Here is a 21,487-nt window from a genome sequence, read left to right on the forward strand (position 1 = left end):
TTGAGAGCTTGTGCTTTTAATTTTATGAACCAAGGTCAGATCTTTATGTTTCAGCAAACTGTGGTTTGACAGACTAGCAGACATTCCCAAATTCATTCCCCTAGTCCTTTGGATGAGACATTAAACCAAGATCCCACCTCCTTGAGTTGGTGGTAGCTCAGGTGCATGTAAAAGATCCAATGACGTCAACTGAAAAGAGAAGGGGAAGTTTCCTAATGCCCGGTCAAATTTTCCATAGTGGTATAAATACCTTCACTGAAAAGAGGTCACAAGCCTACTGGGACTAACCTCATCAAGTAAGGAAAAAATAAATACATTTAAAAATATATATGCCTGAGGATGATGCGTACAGATTCTAGTTCTGGAGTTTGGTTTTCTAAGCTGTTGCATGTAAGCAAGGTTAGAGTTTCATACTGATCTGTATTTATAAACCTGATGTTGAATACTGGGCAAGATACCTGTGGCTAGTGTTGTACTCTAATCAGTATTTGACACAGCAGCCCTCAGTTTAATCTTTACTTAAATGTATGTTGTACGTTGATCCATATACCATACCCATGTTGTTGCACACTTGTGAATATTCTTGAAAGATTCTTGGATGGCACAGTGGTGCAGTGGTAGCATTGTTGCCTCACAGCAAAAGGTTCTCCAGTTCGATTCTTGGCTGGAGTGCTTTCTGTGCGGAGTCTGCATGTCCTTCCTGCATTCGTGTGGGTTTCCTCCGGGTGCTCCGGTTTCCTCCCACATTGCAAAGAATGCATCTGGAGCATTTCTCCCCGGCCCTCCATTGAAAATTGGCTTCATTCCAAGTCGGACTTTCCCAGTTAACAAATGTTAAATAAATAAATAAAATTATGTCATTCTTCAGACATCTTTCTAGAAGAATATGTGTTTTCATTTATGCCACTGAAATTAGTATTGCATGCATTGTATTGCAACCTATGTCCATGTGTTTAGATCATGTGGTACTACGTCTGTGAAAGAGATGATATTCCCCAAAACATGTTCTCTTTTATTCATTTTTTTAACTGAGAGAATTAACAGAATGAGGACCACTTTCACCATGAAGTACAGCAAATAATTACATTAAATAACTGTTAGACCTCATTAAGAGAAGTGTTCGTGGATTTAAATAGTCTGTCCCCTTCAAAAGAACATTTTTTATTCAGAGTTTTTTCAATGTAAGATAATTATATTGTTTGCTTGATTTATTAAAAGCTTGTTGACTTGATTGCATGTTAGAAACGGTTGGTAAATTTACAATTTAGATTGCTGGTTTCCTGCTTAGTTACTTGCATCTCTGGGGATGCAATTCACAGTCCATTATCAAGCAGAGTAACTTCATTTCTACAGATGACAAACTGATTTAAGGCATATTATCATGGGACTAGTTTCAATTTATCTTTTAGTTTAGTATTGTGAGTTGATTTTTACCTGTTGGTTTCCAGGTCATATTGTAGAACTTGCAGAACAGTTCACAGATGTAGTGATTTAGGCTGGTAGATTTTGTAGGCACATTTGATTTTATCTGCTTTGAAGGTAGTATTTGATTAATGTGGTCAGATTTATAGCTGAGTTAGACACTGGAACAATGCATATTATTCAAGCCTGCCATATTCTTGGATTTTAAAAGCCAATGGAATGATAAAGCAAGCAGTCATTCTTAGTTTATTTCTCTGATATATGAAAAGAACGCAATGTTAACTGATGACTTCTGAAAGACCTGTGCTTTGGGAATCTTTCTAGTAACTGATTAGACTATAAATGAACTGATTGTTTCTGAAAGACCTGTGAAACTGCATCATCAGAAAAAGCTAAAGGGCATATTTTATCCTTTGTCTCGGAATCAGGAATATTTAGGGAAATTAAATGAAAATGATCTGTCCTCTAGTCTTAACCTTTCAATTTGTCATTTGCCTGGTGTTTGCTTAGCAGGTCAGAGATAAAACCTGAAAAGTCTAACTAGGCACAAAAGAAAAGGTATAGCTACAGAAAAACACAAAAATAAAGGGGGAAGTGCAAGGGATTTATGAATGGGACATAAAAGAAGTCACACAGGCTAGGTAAGAAAAGTGAGGTAGAGACATTTATGAGGTGCTCAGGATGTGAAGCGGCTGTTTGTCACGGATAGCTTTATGAATGAAGAAGATGTTGCGGCTGGAGGAGAATGGGGGCTTCATAGTCCAGTATGGAAGCTACAGGTGTTAATAGACTGGTTAGGTGTTAAAGGATGGACTGGGACTAGATAGAATGAGACAACAGAAAGCCAAAAGGTACGATGGAGACAGAAGTCTGAGCCATAAAGACAAGTGGTGGTGGCATAGACTAAGGTGAAAGAAAAAGTGGAAAATACAACCACTAAAGGAAGGGCAAAAAGAATAATGTAAGGAAGACATGATGGAAGGAGTCTATGGAAGGGACATAATTCAGTATAGTTCAAAGGCACTGTTGTGATTAGTACTGGGTTAGAAAAGTATATTTCAAAGATTGTATTGTTAAACTAAGATGGAAGAGGAGAAGGGGAGTGGCAGAAACAGTAGAGGGGATGAGTATTTAGGGGTAACCATTTAGAAATGTCAGGACCCAGTAGAGTGAGTCTCAAAACATGGAGACTGAATGGCCGAAAGAAGGGACTAAGTATATACTAAGTCCAAGATGACATTTCTTGGAATATTCCCTTTTCTCCAAAACATGGTGATATCGGAGTTGGTATATATAAGTTCGGGGTGTGTGGTGGAATTTAGCCCCCTCCTCTGAAAAAATCTTTAAGGAGAAAGCGATTTTCAAGATTCACTCTCTTTTGGGTTTTCTGTCTTTTTTTTTTGGGGGGGGGGGCTTTTTGTCTCTCAGCATTTTGAGTGCTTACATTTCAACAAGGAACTGTATTCAGGCAGTACAGATTAGATAAAATAGATGAAGAGCACACAACAGGGTTACTGGAACTATGACTGAGTAATGTTACTCTGCAGAACATTCTGGATGGGTAGGAATATGGTAGTCTCAAGCAGTAATAGAGGAGGAGGTTAGATTTTGCTGATAACACAGAAACTGTACCAGTGATAACATTTGATGAGACACAGAGGTGCCAGAGCATAGATAACTCAGGAATGATAGAAAAGGGAGGGAGGGGTGGATCAGCAATGTTACATAAAAGAGGGCATCATATGCAATGTCAGATAGGAGGAAGAATGCCAAACCAAGAATGGATGGGGCAAGGGAACATTGAAGGTCAGATGCTATGTTAAGTGGCATGGCAGTCAGGGAAGAGGAACAGAGGATGAAAGAATGGGGGAGAGAATAAAGTAGTAGAATGGAAGAGAGTAATACTTAGAATGGAGCTGAATCTGTCAGGAGCAGCCTGGGAGATTTCAAGCTTGTGGGTAAAGGGTAAGTGGGAGTTGGTTGAGATCTTGGACCAAGTGCGGTTCAGCTAACTGGTGCAGAACTATGAAAACGTATAGAATTCTGGATGTGGTCTTAACTGATATAGAGACTTTCATGGATGTCCAGGTTAATGCACCAACTTTTGGCCTATTGCCATCCTTTACCCTCTTTCTAAAATACTAGAGAAAACAATACAAGCACATCTCATGGCACACCTAACACTAAACAATCTCCTCTCTCCTACCCAACATGGCTTCCTCCCTGGCCACAGCACCATGACTGCCCTTCTTTCCTTTCTTGAAACCATAAACCTCGAACAAGACTCAGGCAAGTTCATATCCACACTATTCCTAGATCTGTCAAAGGCCTTTGACACCATCTCACACACCCTATTTATATCCCAACTCTCCACCCTACACCTCTCTCCCCCCACCATTACCTGGTTTTCCAGTTACTTGTCCAACCTCCAACAAGCTGTCCAGTGGAAAACGTCAACCTCCCCCTTCCTTGCCACACCCACAAGGTTCTCTTCTTAGCCCTCTTCTCTTCAACCTATTCATTAACAACTTTCACCAATCCATCCCAGACTCATCTATCATCCAATATGCAGATGACTCAGTAATCATCATATCAGCCTTCTCCCCCTCCGAGCTCCTAGCAAAAACCCAGCTAGCCTTCTATAAAACAGAAACCTGGTTGCAGTCTAACAATCTGGCACTAAATGCAAATAAAACCAAGCTAATGTTTTTTTCCCCTACTAAAAACTCTATTGACAAATCCACATTCACCATACAGAGCCAAAACAACACCCCCCTTGAAATTGTTCCCAGCACCAAGCTTCTTGGCATCATTACTGATGAAGAACTAAAATCTGACACCCACACCTGCTCCGCAATCAAGAAAACCTATCAAAAGGTAGGTCTCCTCTACAGACACAACCGCTTCCTAAGCCCCTCTTCCTGTCAAACTCTTGCATTCACCTTCCTATTCCCCTCCCTTATGTATAGTGCCCCTCTTTTCACCAATCTCCATCTTGGCCTTTGGTCCAAACTTGAATCCTGCTACCACAAGAGCTCCAAATTTGCAACCAATTCAAAAAACTCATCCCACCAATGCCACTCCCTCCTCATCCACACCTGGCTTGAACTACCCAACTACCTCCGTTACCTACAACTCATCATTGCCCACATGATCATCTTTAAACCTGCCAACTACCCAGCTCTCGCTACTTCCTTAAAATCTTACATTCTCAATCACTCACTCAGATCCAAAAAACAAAATTTCCTTCAGGTCCACAAACCTGCATGACCTCCTGGCCATCTACTACTGTCCCACTCCTTAGCTAAACAGTGGAATTCTCTCCCCACACAGCTACGCAACCTACCTAACCATATAAATTTCAAATCTCAGCTACTCTCTCGTCTTTCTTCCAAATGGGAATGCCCTTGCCACGCTCCAACTTACCCCCCCATTCCACCTTGCACTGACTCATCCAACTACCTCTACTATTACTTCATCCCACCCAAAGCAATCCCTCCCCTACCAAAAACTAATTTTCTCTCTAATATCTATTGTACTATACTCTCCAATCGCAATTATACTATTACCCCCTCCATGCATAATATTTTCCTAACCTACTAATGGCTACTAGCTATATATTTTGAAATATTAAACCTACAACTGAGTTTATAATAAAAATATTCACTTTATGTAAATGTTGAAATTTCTGTATTGAATTATGTCTTTTCATTTTTGTAACATTGTGACAAGCCATTTGCAAATATCATGGAGCTTATCTGTAAATGTTTAATTAGCTGTATGAACTATACCCTTTTGTAACATGTGAAATGTAACTTGCAATTATTGTGGATCTTTTCTCCCCGGGCCTCCACTGAAAATGGGCTCTTCTTGGCCTAGTGGACTTCCCTGTGAATCAAACTTAAATAAAATAAAATAAAATAATAGGGAATAAATAGTAAACTTCAGACTCAACACGACTCAGCAAACACTTAAAATAAAAGACTGTATGTTTTATTTGGTAAGCGCTTTCGCGTACGTTCTGTACGCTTCTTCACTTTATTTAAAGTGTTTGCTGAGTCGTGTTGAGTCCGAAGTTTACTATTTATTCCAGTTATTCTTTTAACTTAGGACTCTTTGTTGTAGTGGCATTTGGTTTTATACAAAATAATAGGGAACAGTGATCACGCCACTGTATGGTTTAAAGAATGGGGAGTAAGAATATAAACATAAAAAAGCTGTTGTGAGATGTTAGGAGTGTGAGCTATGCTGTACTTGCAGAGATGGTTAAAGAAGATTAAGGATATTGGGACCAAACTGAGGGATTAAACACAGTACAGGATTGATTCTGGAATGGAGTACTGAGGGTTATGGACAAGGGTCAAGGATGAGGCAAAAAGAGAAGAAGGCCAATGTGGCTATATAGGAATGTAAGGCTAGCAAGCAGGGCAAAAGATTGGGCATGCAAGAGATTGAAATGGGGTAATTGGAAGAGGCACAGTACAAAGAGGCTAGCAGAAAAGCAATAAAAATGGTGAGGCCTGAAAAAGCAAAGGGTTGAAAGGAAGATAGCAGAAGAGATTGATAAGGGAAGTGAGGTTTTTTTTTTTTACTTACATAGGAGAAGGAAGAAATGGAGGGCAGAAATGATCAGGCATAATGGAGATCACATAAGAGTGGGAAAAAGCAGAGATAATGAATTAGTAATTTGATTCAGTGCAGAGAGAGGCAGAGCAGAATGGAAAAAGCAGTGGACAGACATGAGGATAGAAGGGAAGGAAGTGGAAAGGGTTATAGTTTGCCTTCAGGGAGGTAATAGAAAAAGACTAGATTATGTACATCCAAGATTCTACAGAAATTTGGCCAGTGTGTTATCTAGCCCTCATTGAAGATCTATAATTGATTATGGCTTGTGCAAAGTGTCAAAAAACTGGAAGACAAAAACTTTAGTACCTTTGTGCAAGAGATGAGGAGCAGGAACAAATCCACAAAACTACTAACATGCTAGCTTAAAACAGTGGCAGGGAAAGTCAAAAAGTGAGTCCTGAAGGATAAACTGGTAGGATTTTTAAAGGATATCAGTCAGCAGCAACCAACACAGTTTCATGGTCAGAAGAAGCTGCCAAGTCATAAATAAAGTATATGACTAGGTTACAGGTGATCTTGACAGAAGAGTATCAGTAGAAGTGGACTACCTGGACTTCATCAAGACCTTTGACTCAAACCCACAAATGAGGCGGATAGGAAAGGTGGAGTAGATGGCAGTAGGACCAAAACTATGCAACTAGATAAGCACATGATTGAGTGGTCAGATACAGAGGGTTGTAGTGAGAAAGACAATGTCAGGGATTAGGAATGCGACCACTACTGGAGTACCACATGGATCTGCCCTGGGTCTAATGGTACCACAGGATTCTGCCCTGAGTCTAATGCTACCACAGAGGTCTGCCCTGGGTTTAATGCTACCACAGGGATCTGTACTGGGTTTTATGGTCTTCATTATGTTTGTCTCAGATATGTTAGAAAGACTAGAGAACAAAATTAACCTTTTCATTAATGACATAAAAGTAGGTGCAGCAGTTTAGGATGGGGAAGAGTCTAGAAAAAGATTTGGAAAGGCTAACAAAGGAGTTCAATGCAAACAAATGCAACGTGCTGCTCTTAGACCACAACAATCCTGGTGTGACGTATCAGCTGTGAGCAGTGAAACCGATGGCAACACAATAGGAACAATATCTGTGGGTAGTGATTACACCTGGAGGGGGAGGGTTTGTTATATGGGTTAAGGTCCTTATATCACAGATGGGGTACAGGGTTTGATTTTGACCTCTGAATGTCAGCAATGCTTCTACTAGTCTGCAGACTGATAGCCAAGTATCTACCTTTGAACCTATGGATTGGACCACCAGAAACAGAATGATAGCACCGTGGCAACAGCAAAGAATGACAAGGTGTAGCCTCATGGGAAAAGAATTCAGAAGCAAATAGTTAAATTTCCACTCTACAGGGTTCTGGTCAATTCAGCCATCTAGGCTTTTGAATATTAGCTAAAACATTGTACTCCCCCATAGTGCCTTTTTTAGGTAATGCCAAACTGAAAGTACTTCTGACATAGCAAATCAAAACCAAGAAAATCTAAACGTGTTACTGCTCAGTGCTAGGAGTCTAAACAAAAACAACCTTGACTCCCTTGAAGTTGTCTTCACCCAAGAGAATACTGATATCTGTGCAGTCACTGAGACATGATTTAAACCACAGAGAGCATACCAACAATGCCAGATTACAATGCCTTCCAGACATTGAGACTAGCTACTACACAGACAGGGACTAAGGTGGAGGTGTTTCAACTGACATCAAAAATAAATATACCTCAAGGCTGGTAAAACAGGACAACACCCTTGAGCTTCTCCAGGTTCAAATCACCATAGGCAAAATTCAAAACAACATCCTTGCAATTTCCTCTAGGAAACCCATACAATGTATTTAAACTTATTGCAAAACATTTACCATTCAACCAAATACCATATTCATGGGTGACCTTAATTACCCCACTATTAACGGGAATAATATATAGCACCAAATGTACATACACAGAGATTCCAAGATTTTGTAAACACAAACTCCTCGGACCAGATTGCCAGTACACCGACCAGAATGCAACCATACTGAATATGATTGTCACTAATATGGGATAGTGCTGTACACCCCCTAGTGTAATGTCTCCTCTGTTAAGGACAGACCACAAAATGGTCTCCTTTGAAGAAAAATAAAGCATGGAACCTCAGCTAACCCTGGAATATCCACAAATACTCTAAGGCTAATTTTCTACTATTAAGTGATAACCTGGCAAAATTTCAAGCTCCTATAAACCCTGAGAACACTGCTGCCTACGCAGTACTGTTCACAGAAACCCTGTACATGCATGTTAATAGCTGCATAGAGGAGGTTGCACCCACCAGGAAGAAGTACAGAACTAACTCAAAAAACAAGCCACCTTGGTGGAATCACATCAGTAGGCTGTATAACAGAAGGAAGAAAATCATGGTAAAAATTAGGAGGTGCAGCACCCAGCAGGATAAAAGCTCTCTCATCAAACTAAACAAACAACTCAGAGGACAAATAAAATATACCAAAGCCAAATTTGGGGTAATTTTGGCCTCCCAGGCCAAGAACAACCACAAGGCATTATTTAGCTATACCCACAACCTCAAAGGCAATACACAATTGTGTGCAGAACTCATTGTTAATGGAGTCACCTATACTGCACCAGAATGTAATTGCAGACCTACTGGCCAACAAATTCAGCTCTGCTTTCAGCCCCTATCTCCCCCTCAGCATTCCCTCAGGAAGTACCATCAAATATAACTCACCTTAATGCTCTCTCTAAGGGCAAGAACACTGCATCAATGGGCCCAGGCAATATCCTAGGATGCCTTCTAAATAGCATGAAATATGACCCATCAGACCCTGTGGAATTTCTATTTAACTGTACTCTCTAAACAAGCTTCATGTCTCATGAAAGGAGAACAGGACAAAGGTGTGCCATCTATAGATTGAAAATAATGAGAACGAAAAACTAATAAAACAAAACCGACCAGCACCACGAAGGTAAAGATGTTTTACTGGATCCCAAAAACACACAGAAAAAATACACATAGCGCTTTCACCCGTGCCAAATATTGGGCATCATCAGAATGTAATAAAACAAGACAAAATCCTCTCTCTCTCTCTCTCTCTCTCTCTCTCTCTATATATATATATATATATATACAAATGTAACTAAAACATCTCTACCTCACAACCCAATCAAGAATACCAATAAATTAATTATGCAAATGTTAAAAACACATAATACTTATTTCTAACACACAAAAGCTAATAAAATTCTAAAAATGTATATTCAATAAATGGTATAAATATTGTATATAAAAAATATACAAATAATTCTTTATAATACAATATACTCAAATACAGTGAGATTTATATTTTAAAATACTAGAAACTGAAATGTGTTAGTTTATGCCAGGTGATCTGGATGCATCTAACCTAAGTTGCCGTAGACACTCTTTTGCTTCCAAAAGAATCTTGTCGTCCCCACATTTCTCGTTGTAAGGGACTCGATCAATAACAAAAAAATACAAACTTTTTAAAATCACTACATTTCTGACTGTGTATAAAAAGAGCACTAACTGTTTTCTTATTTCTAATGTCCCTGACGTGCTCTAAAATTCTTGTCCTTAATTTCCTAATAGTCTTCCAACATCGGATATAGGGCAACTTAAGCAGGTGGCAATGTATACAACCATCTTAGTGTTGCAATTAAAAAAAACTGGTCATATAATAGTTCTTCCATAATTTTATACTGCAACATAAGGTCCGTCATTGATATACTTGCATGTACTACACAAACCACATTTACTCATTCTAGACATTTTATATATGTTCAAATCTGCATCAATCTCCAAAAGCTCTTTCAAATTCTTGCCCCTGCTCTAAATAAAATCAGGCCCATTGCCTATAATGTCCTTTAATTCAGTGGTAAAAATACTGTGCCATGTTTTCTGCATAATGGTCTTAACCATCACAGCAGCATCATTAAACAGCAGTACCATGGCCCTTGCTTTAACTGATCCTATACCATCATTACTGTTCATTCTAACGTTCTGAAGACCACCCTTTAATATGGGTTTAAACACAGTGTTTCTTTTCCCCTACACTTCCTTACTTATTTTAAACAAAATATCACAGGGATAACCTCTTTCCACAAACATGTCTATCAATTTCAATATTTCTGCCTGATAGTGTTGGTCATCACTCACCAATCTCTATAGCCTCACCATCTATCCTTTCATAATGTTTTTCTTTTGAAAATATGGACGGCAGCTACTAAAATGTAAAAAGGAATTGGAAAATGTCTTTTTTCAATGAATATTGGACTGCAAAATGCCATTTTCTTTATAATAATACCATTTATTGAATATACATTTTTAGAATTTTATTAGTTTTTGTGTGTTAGAAATAAGTATTATGTGTTTTTAACATTTGCATATTTAATTTATTGGCATTCTTGATTGGGTTGTGAGGTAGGGGGTGTTTTAGCTACATTTGTATATGGAGGATTTTGTCTTGTTTTATTACATTCTGAAGATGCCCGATATTAGCAACGGGTGAAAGTGCTAAGTGTATTTTTTCTGTGTGTTCTTGGGATCCAATAAAATGTCTTTACCTTCTTGGTACTGGTCGGTTTTGTTTTATTAGTTTTTCGTTCTCATTATTTTCAATGGGTTTGAGTTTTGACTGACCAAGTTCTGGGATTGTTTATTCGTTTTTTTGGCCAAGGAGCATGGAGCAGCTAATGGTGCAATACATGGATAAAACTCAACGACTTTTGCATTGTATGCAGGAGAGATTTTCCAATGCTGGTACAGAAAATGCATCTTTAACCAGCTCACAGGCTGAACTATTAACTTTACACACACCCCCTGGAGGGATGTTAGCCAACAATAGTTCAAATACTGGTGTTGCCACAAACACTGAGGACATCAATCAATTAGGATCATCAAACCAAAGGCATGGGAATTTTTATTTATTGTTGGCTCCGCCCATTTTGAGTAGCAGACTGGCCCCTGTGAACAGTGCAGGTACAAGCTCTCTCAGTACACAGTTACAGGACTTTGAGAAAATGCTTAAACGTTTCAAATCGCTTCAAATGGATAATGTATTTTTGGGGAGATTGTTAAAACTTAATCAAGTTCCAAAAGGTTTATGGGTGTTCAATCTTCCAATGGGCATTGAGGAAGGCAATGAGGCCTTCAATGATTTAACAGCATTGTTCGACCATACAGGTATGGACCTAATTCACATTATTTTGAGAAATAACACAGCTAAATTGGCCACCTTAAAAGATCAAATAGCAACTTTGAACAATAGTATAACGAAATATTTATTATTCGAATTCAATAAGGTACGTTACGATAGAATTTTGAATGACATGGATACATTTGTTAAAAGTGGGCTTGAAAATAAATAAAATAAACAGAACAAAGTAATCAGGGACAGCAATGAATATGCTGAAAACAAAGCATATGACCACTTTAAAGCATTTAAAAGGAGTAACTCTAGAAAAGTTAGCATCAGACAGAGGTTCAATACTGATAATTCTCATATGGCGTTTGTCAACCAAGATAGAGGGAGTAACACTGAGTCGTCTTTTATTACTGGAAACAATGAGCGTTTTTTAGAACAGCAACCCTTGAGACGCTCAGACCGGATTCGGGAGAGACATCAAGCCCAAGTACAGCAGGACAATTACGAGGGGAGGGGGAGAGGACAGATGTACTATTTGAATCAGAAGCGGCCACTGGGGCAGAACAGATTTCATTAATCAACTTTTTGGACAGTAGTGGAGTGGATTTTCATGGACATGGCTCACTATTTTCTGTTGAATTATTACATATTGATAACCAATTGATTGACAACAATGTTTTATTTAATTAATTTGTCTTTCATGATTTGGAAAAAGCACCAAGTACTTTGTGTTCATATAGTGACTTGGATGTTGACAATAGGAATTTAGAGACTGATCTTGTACATTGTAGGTTAAACAACTGTGTTGATTTTCAAAAATGACATTCACAACACTGAGTTTAAGTGTAACTTGATTAGAGAAGGCAGTACTTCTATTTATAATTTCACTAAATTACAATTATCAAATGACCATTGTGTGTTATTTAAAAAAGGTTTTTCTTTTGTTCCTAATTTTAATTATGAGACTGGGAAGATGTTGACTAATCTGAAATTGTATACAAGGTAATTGAATTTAAAAATATTTTTTGCCAACAACCCCAGTCCCTGGTCTAGTAATAGGTTTACATTAAAAAGAGCAAGCACCTTCATTCCTCCTAATAACCCTACGGTATGTATATTTGAACAACTTTGTGTTAGAAATAAGTATTATGTGTTTTTAACATTTGCATATTTAATTTATTGGCATTCTTTATTGGGTTGTGCGGTAGGGAGTGTTTTAGCTACATTTGTATATATATGGAGGATTTTGTCTTGTTTTATTACACTCTGATGATGCCCAATATTAGCAACAGGTGAAAGCACTACGTGTATTTTTTCTGTGTGTTCTTGGGATCTTGTGATGCTGGTCGGTTTTGTATTATTAGTGTATTATCTATAGACCCTAGAAACTGCAGACCTATAAGTCTCACTAGTCTCATATGTAAAGCCATGGAAACGATTTTTATAGAAATGATCAATAATGATGCAGAAAATCTCCAGACACTGGACCTAAACCAATTTGGTTTCATTAAGGGCAGATTATGCCTACTCAACCTGGTGAATTTCTTTGAGAAGGTCAGCAAAGCAAAGGATGAGGGGAAAAATGATACACACTGCCTACCTTGACCTGGCCAAGACATTTGACACAAAGCCCCACTCAGACATTGTTGTCAAACACAAGGGGTTAGGTAAAAACATTTATGTCACCCAATGGATAACCAGGTGGCTCACAGACTGGACCCAGGAAGTTAGAAATGGGGAGTCTGGTTCTTTTGCATTTGCTTCTCTGAAGTCAAGGCCAATGTCAGTGGCCTCTGGCTGACTAAACTTGCAGATGATTCCAAATTAGGAGCTGTCATTGAATCCTCCACCAACACAAATATTCTCCAGGAAGGGCAGACACAAACAAACATCTGGTGTCAGAGCCATGGACTAAAAGTAAATGTCGAGTTGGCATGTCCACAGAGGTTCCTCACTAAAAGAATATAGGGAGTAAATAACATGTCCTATGCAGACCACCTCAAGGCCCTGTCACTGTATTCTGTCTTCTACAGGCTGTTAAGGAGAGATTTATGACTGGCATACAAGGCATTGCCAGACTCCACAATGATGGACCTCCTGCATATCCACAAAACAAACAGCAGCAGAATTATTCTAAAGACTTAAACCTTGCCAGTGATATAAATAGGACCTGCTAGACAGACAGGTATGTATCCTAGAGACTACTCCATCTCTGGAACAGGCTCCATCCATGTGAAGCAGAGTTCTTCCCTAACCCATTTAAATAGTAACTTGGACAATTGGATGGGGAACAGGAAATTGATCTCTGGTTTGGCACCTATGTCTCTAATGGACACAGGAAGACTGTAAATGGTTCATCTCCCAGGTCCCTGCTTACACTTATCAGTGGTACCTGAACTGATGTGGGATGCATTGCTAGGCTTAAAAGTGCCCTTGTGGTCTTTAGCCTAGTAAATACCTATGAACCTATGAACCTGTTGAGTACTATGCACAGTTCTAAGGCCATATAAGGAAAGGGAAAGACTTCTGGAAGGAATCCAGAGGATGTCTGCCAGAAAGATCCATGTGGTGGAAGGTGTGGATATTACAAGAGATGAGATAATATAGAGCTATCTGTACCAGAGATCAAAAGAGACAACAGGACATGATATTAGTGTACAAGATAGTACCATGGAAATTTGAAGGAGTCAAACTGCACAAAAATGACAGACAAGAAAAGAGGCATAGGCAGGTGATTGTAGGGAATTCCTACTATGTGAATATGTGAAAGTACTTTTTACAAGGGGAGGTTGTAGACCCATGAAATGGACTCTATTGAAATGGGTAGTGGTGAAGGAATCCATAAACACTTCAAAGGGCTAAGGACAGATGGGAAAGGGGAAGGGATGGAGGGAAGGTAGCCTGTTAAATGCAGGTAACAGGACTGACCCAATATGTTCATTGTCTCCTTCTGCTGTCAAGCAAATCCAAATTAATGTAATGCCAAACCACTAAAACAATACAACTTATGAAACATGAGACTAGGATAAACATGCTTTAATAGTAAAATGCTGCACAAACTGCAAAAATAAAAAGATAAAGAAAAAAAGCAGAATAGCATCAGTGCAATGCTCAGTACATCTCAAAAGTACTTGTTACCTGCGAAGTAACTCTTAAGTAGGTTTTAAGCCTTGATACACATCTGTTATTAAGGCACTATAGATTTGGTGATATCCAGCCTTATATTTATGTTCTCTTCACCTTATTTCATTCAATTTAGGCTCACCAGTGGGCTGGAGTCACTTCTTCTGTGACAAGCAGCAAGCCCAAGGCAGGAACCAGCTCTGGGTTGGATACTGTTTCACTGAAGAGCATACACACACACACACACACACACACACACACACACACACACACACACACACACACACACACACACACACACAGATCCCCGACTTACACACACACACACACACACACACGCACACACACACACACACACACACACACACACACACACACACACACACACACACACACACACACACACACACACACACACACACACACACACACACACACACACACACACACACACACACACACACACACACACACACACACACACACACACACACACACACACACAAACACACACAGATCCACATACTCGTACACACACAAGCTCACACTTACACATCCATAGTCTCATGCATGCCTTAGTGATATCCTTAAGTGTAGAATTATAAGCAGAGTAATATCCTAAATATATCTCATTCTTTATTTCCCCAAGGCAGAGCAGATCCTGACTGAGTTTGATCTACACAGAGAGGAATTAGAGGAACTGATGCACAGATTGCAACAGGAGATGGAAAAAGGTTTGAGGCTGGAAAGTCATGAAGATGCCAGTGTAAAGATGTTGCCAACATATGTCCGCTCCACACCAGATGGATCAGGTAAGTAACTGAAAAGGCAGTATAGATGCTTACACTTACGGAATTTATTTTCACAAATACTGCCTCTAAACTGGATACTTTGTTGCCACCAGATAGGTTATTTGTATTCTTTCAATTAGTTGGCTTGTTTGCAGAAAGTCAGAAAGTCAAAGTCCAATATAGGTTACTGGAAATCTGAGTCTATTAGCAGTCAAATGTCAAGCTTTGGTTGTTGCAGTAAGGAAAGTAACCAAAAGATCTGCTCATTTTAGTTTGGATAATTGAATTGTCCACTATGCCAAGCCCATTTTCCATGGGAGCCCAGGGAAAAATCTCCAAGATAATTACATATAAGTTAATAAGAAGCATAAACATATGCAATATTGTGCAATTAGTTATATGAAATTCGTTGGTGGCCACAGTGATGCAGTGGTTAGTATTGCCACCTCACAGCAAGAGGTTCAACAGTTTGATCCTCGGCTGAGGTGCCTTCTGTGTGGAGTCTGCATGTCCTCCCTGTGGTCGCGTGGGTTTCCTCCGGGTACTCCGGTTTCCTCCCACATCCCAAAGACATGCTGTAGGTGGATTGGACACTCTAAATTGGCCTTAGGTGTGTGTGCATGCGTGTGCCTTCTGTGGAAGGTTGGGCGCCGGGCTGGCAACTTGACACCGTAAAACTTCACTGCCAATCATGAGTGGACAGGTGATCCACTGTGGTGACGTCTAACCGGGAAAAGCTGAAAGAAGAAGAAGTTATATGAACTTCGTAAAGGATGATAAGGCAACTGAAAACCTTCAGAAGTATTATAATTTAAGCTTTAGTTTCTATAAGACATGCATGCATGTGGCATTTATAATATTTTGGTGCACAGCTTTTAGGAATTTGTATATAGCTCATATTTTGACATCTTGTAAAGTGGGACAGTCTGAAATACAGATTGACAAAGCTGGCCACATGCAATAATTCTTATTGTCCTTTTAGCCATGGTGATATACCAACTGTTATCACACAGTGTTTTGTCTTTCATATGAGCAATGGTCGAACTGTATTTACCTGCTAGCCTCTGTCTTCAGGGTACATTGTGATTAACATTTTTGCATGTTGAAATGGAAGAAGCCTTGAAAATGTATAATACATTTGAATTTTGAGAGAGAAGAGACAATATTACATTGATAAGACAAAAGTTTCAAAATTACTGTGAGCTAAGAAAGAATCTACCATTTATAGGTTTATAGATTTGTACTAGGCTAGCTGTCCTTTTAGGCCAATTTAAACCTAGCCATTTCTCCTCAGAGGTAAGAATCCAACCCTGTATCTTGTGTCTGTGAGTTAAACACATTGACTATTAAGCCAACCCCCAACTCTTTTATTCATTGTTTGTTCATCATGGAGGCACGAGATCTGACAAAGTCCATTGAAGTAGAGACTTGAGCAAGACTATGAACTTGGTGAGCTGAATAATTCTTTAGTGCTTGGTTCTGGGTGACTTTAACTACCCATCCATTAACTGGGTAAATTGCTTGTGCTCAGATTCACTTGCCCAAAGGTTCCTTGACTTCATTAAATCCAGTGCCCTAATCAGCTGGTTGACATCCCCACAAGGGGTGCCAACATCTTAGATCTGGTGCTTACCAGTACTGGGGACCACTGTAGCACCCCTAATGCAAGGTCTTCCCTGGTGAGATCTGACCACAAATCAGTCTCATTTGAAGTAAATTGCACCTGACTCTCCCAGCAGCAATTAAAGTAAAAAACTTCTCCAAAGCAGATTATAACCTCTTACAGGATGGCATAAATAGCTTCACTGCACCCCACAGATGGAATTGGCAACTATGCAGAGTTCTACACCAATGCTTTATACAAACATCTGTATAACTGCATTGACTTGGCTGTACCTGATAGGACCAAAACAAGTTCCTCAAGGAAGACCAAACCTGTCTGGGGGACAACTGCCATTAACAGGCTTTACAACAAGAGGAAGAAATTGCTGTTTAAGAGTAAGAGGGAGTGAGCCCTAAACTGGAAACACTCCCTCCTCAGCTTAAACAAGCAAATAAGACTTCTTGTTAAGTCCTCCAAAGCAAATTACAAATCCAAATTAGTTTCCTCAACTAAGGGCAACCATAAGGAGTTCTTTACTTACACCCATAACCTAAAAGGAAAGGCCCAGATTTGTGCTGAACTGGTAGTTAATGATACTACATATATGAGCCTGTGGACATAGCTAACCTGTTGGCTGACAGGTTCTGTGAAAACTTCACTCCCCTGTCCCCACCCCATGTACTCCATGACATCCCTACCACCTGTCCCCTACTATGTATCTCTAAACAGCAGGTCATAAAAGGCCCTCTCTAAGGTCAAAAATACAGCATCTATGAGACCTGATAACATCCCAGGCTGCATCCTACTTGGACTCAAACAAGAATTAGCAACACAACTGGGTACTCTTTTCAATCGTAGTCTAAGCACCGGCTTCTTCACAGTTGATTTTAAAATGGCCACTGTTATTCTCTTGCACAAAGGTGACCCTGGGAACTATAGACCTGTTAGCCTGACTAGCCTTATCTGCAAGGCCATGGAGCAAATCATGATGGACCTTATCAACAAAGATATAGGTGATCTCCAATCACTTGACTCAACTTAGTTTGGATTTGTCAAAGGGAGATTATGCCTGTTAAACCTGGTGGACTTCTTTGAGACAGTCACCACAGCTATGGATGAGGGGAAATCTGTGCATAGAGCCTACCTAGACTTAGCCAAGGCATTTGACTCTATCCCCCACTCAAGCATCATTGACAAACTCACCAAGCTAGGTATAAACCCTTGTATTGTTAGATGGGTCGCTAACTGACTCACTGATAGACCACATATAGTCAAAATAGGGGAATCCACCTCCAACAGCGGACCTGTAACTAGTGGTGTTCCACAGGGATCAGTCCTGGGACCTCTACTTTTTGGAATCTATTTCTCCAAAGCACAATCAAAAACTAAAAGTCTGTGGCTGTCAAAGTTTGCTGATGACTGCAAAGTGGGAGTGGTCATTGAATCGCCAAATGATGTCAACATCCTACAAGAGGGTCTTACACAAACAAATGATTGGTGCCAAACTCATGGCCTTAAACTCAATGCAAAAAAATGTATTATCATTCCTTTCAGTAAGAGTGACATTCTTGCTAATTACCAAATCAATAGCAACACCCTAAGTACACACTCAGTGGTGAGAGACCTGGGCTCACAGGTTGACAGCAATCTTACTTTTGATCACCATGTCTCCACAGTGGTAAGAAGGGAAGTCCATATCACTCATCTCATAAGTAAGGGAATTGCCTCCAGAAAAAAAGAAGTTATAACCTCTCTGTTCTGTTCCCTCATCAGGCCAGTAATTGAGTACAGTGCCTGGTTTGGTATGTACCTTTCCAGGCACCTGCAGCAATAGGAAAAACCACAAAGGTTCCTCACAGGGAAATTTCAAGATCTTCAGCATCTGTCCTATGTGGATCATCTGAAATCACTGTCACTTTATTCTGTTTCATACAGGCTACTCAGAGATGATCTCTGCCTTGCATATAAGACAATCTCTGTCCCTGCTTTATTGGAAATGCTGCATATCTGCAAGTGAAATGGTACGCAGGTTACTCACTCTAAAGACCTTAACCTGGTATGTAACATTAACAGAACCTGCAGGAGGGACAGATTTCTCTCCCAGATGTTGCTACATGTTTGGAACAGACTCCCACTTCATGTCAAACAGAACACCTCATTGGTCCTCTTCAAATGCAATCTGGACAATTGGATGGTAACCATACATTCAACCCAGGGATTCCATCTGTATCTCTCTTGGACACGGGCATTAGGTGCTAATCATGGAAATAAGGGTAGCACTTTGCTAGGCTTGTAAGGGCCCTAGGGCCATTAGTCTAGTAACTTCCTATGATCATATGATCCTATGACAGACTTGTGTTGCTATCACAAATAGTTAGAGAGGCACAGATCCTGAAAGAAACTAATTTACTGGTAAGTGAAATGATTGATACGAGAGAGGCAGTCCAGGTTACCTCTTCACAATTAAAAGAGTTCACTAAGTATGATATAAAGTTTAGACTAGACATTGGAGCAGCTTGTAATGTAATACCTGTTAAAACATTTGAAGCCCTGGGTGAGAAGGAATGCTGCTTGAAGATGTCATTGTGAAGACTGCTTTCTTATTCTAGGCATAGTGTAAAACCAACCGGTCAAAATGCTTAACTAAGACCACAATAATGAGGAATACTTGATTTCAAGGCCATATAGTTAATATTGTGAATGTTCCATCTATCTTTGAGTAATATGAGTTGTAAGAAGCTTTGCATGTTAAAGATAATCCAGTGTAAATGCAGTGAAAGTGTGGACCAGTCTGATGATTATTTAGAGTTCAGCATTTAATGGCTTGGGCTATTTACCAGGAAACTGAGTTATTCACACAGATCCTACATTAAAGCCCCTGTTGTGTGCTTCTAAGAAAGTTTCATAGCTTTGCAGACCAGAACTGAGAAAAGTTAAACTGAATGAAGAAAACTGTTGATTCAGAAATAGGTACAGTTATGACAAAGAGAAAGGAGATTAAAACAGACACAAGGGAAGGGAGAAGGAAATTATATATATTTTTTAAGAAGTAGGAGAAGAACTGTACATTTAAGGGAAAGGATGAAGAAAGGTATAATATGAGAAGGAGAGGACTTAATACTGAATCCCTGACCTGGCAAACACTTTTGACACAAGTCCCCACTCATGCATAGTAGAAAACCTAAATAAACAGGGAATAAACCCCTATGTCACTTCCTGGATTAACAACTGACTCACAGATAGGATGCAGGAAATCAAAATAGGGAATATTACCTCCACAAAGAGACCAGTCACCAGTGGAGTCCCCCATGGTTCTGTGCTAGGACCTCTCCTGCTTGGCATGTACCATTTTGAAGTAAAAGCCAATGCCAAAGGGCTCTGGCTGACTAAATTTACAGATGAGTGCAAGCTAGGAGCAGTCATTGAATCCCAAATAACTTAGCCATCCCGCAGGAAGGTTTGTCCCAAATAAATAACCAGTGCCAAAGTTGTGGGCTGAAACTAAATGCTAAAAATGCATTATTGTATCCCTTGGGAAGCCATCTGTTCCAGGGAACTGCCAAATTAACACTGCATCCCTAAGAGTTGACCCACTTGTTCAGGATTTGGGAACTTATGTGGACAGTGACCTAACTTTTGCCAAACACATGTCCATTGTTGTAAGAATGTCCTTCTGTATCACACAGCTTATAAACAAAGGGACTGTGTCTAGATCAAGAGATGTCATTGCTCCCTTTTGCTCAGACCTTATTAGGCCAGTCATTGAATAATTCCCACTTTGGCATGTATCTATCTCAAAATATTCAACAACTGGAATGCCCACCTTGCTAAAAGGATACAAGGCCTAAACAACATGTTCTACATGGACGGACTCAAAGCACTGTCACTATACTTGGTATCCTACAGACTGCTAAGAAGTGACCTGAAACTGGCATAAGGCATCCTCCAACCCAGTAATGATGGATTTATTTCACATCAGTGAGTCAAATGGCATCAGAAATAATCAGTCTAGGGATTAAAACCTCTTCTGCAAAATCAACAGAACAGTTTGGAGGAACAGGTATATCTCACAGAGGACACCTCTGTGAGGAGGTTTGCTTGATTGCATACTCAAAGCCTTCCTGAGGATATTAAGGCTGACATTTTTAATTCTCCTTTAGACTGAGAGGTAGTCTTTTGACCATCTGCTGCAGAGGACCTTAAGAAGTGGGATGAGAAAGGCAAGCTGATTCAGATTCTTCAGCCTTTTTTCTTCAAGTCAAGCAGTTCAATGCTACCTCTACAACCTTTGTCAAAAAGCAGAATAAGCAGACACAGCAAGCTGCTGGCAAGCAAAGATTTAAAAAGAACTGGCACAGTGATGCCAAGAAAAAAAGGAGGTACTTGCTATAATAAAGGACAGTCTAAAAAGTCTAAGTGACTATCTCCCCCCATTCCCACCCTGACAGACCTTTAATCATTCTGAAAAATCTGAACCTCCTTTTCTGTCTTTGGCAACAGATGGTTTCAGAGAAAGAAAGTGATTCATCATGAATACAGATGGCAGTGGAAATCTCTCCCTTCTGACTCTTCCAAGCAGTTCCTCCTCATTCACCACATCAAACCCTTCTTTTTCCTCCTTTCCTTTCATTCAACACCTGCTGACTCAGGGGGTGATAGAGGTTCACCATTCTCCTCATCATGCATGACTCCACATGGATCCTACTCTTTCAATGCAATCTCATGTGAAAATGTTTTTGAAAGGGGGTGGGGGGTTGCGTAA

At 39.7% G+C, this 21,487-nt stretch overlaps 1 protein-coding gene across 1 annotated transcript in view; it reads left to right on the plus strand.

Moving 5' to 3' along the window:
- Nucleotides 1-21,487, plus strand: part of GCK (glucokinase) — a 564,210-nt gene that overhangs the window by 104,003 nt on the left and 438,720 nt on the right. The window contains exon 2 of the mRNA XM_044084223.1: nt 14,981-15,143. Coding sequence (XP_043940158.1) covers nt 14,981-15,143 — 163 coding nt within the window. The remainder of the gene's footprint in view (nt 1-14,980; nt 15,144-21,487) is intronic.

This window comes from Protopterus annectens, chromosome 9.part0, assembly GCF_019279795.1.
Source record: "Protopterus annectens isolate FY-2018-M chromosome 9.part0, PAN1.0, whole genome shotgun sequence".
NCBI classification, from domain to species: Eukaryota; Metazoa; Chordata; order Ceratodontiformes; family Protopteridae; genus Protopterus; species Protopterus annectens.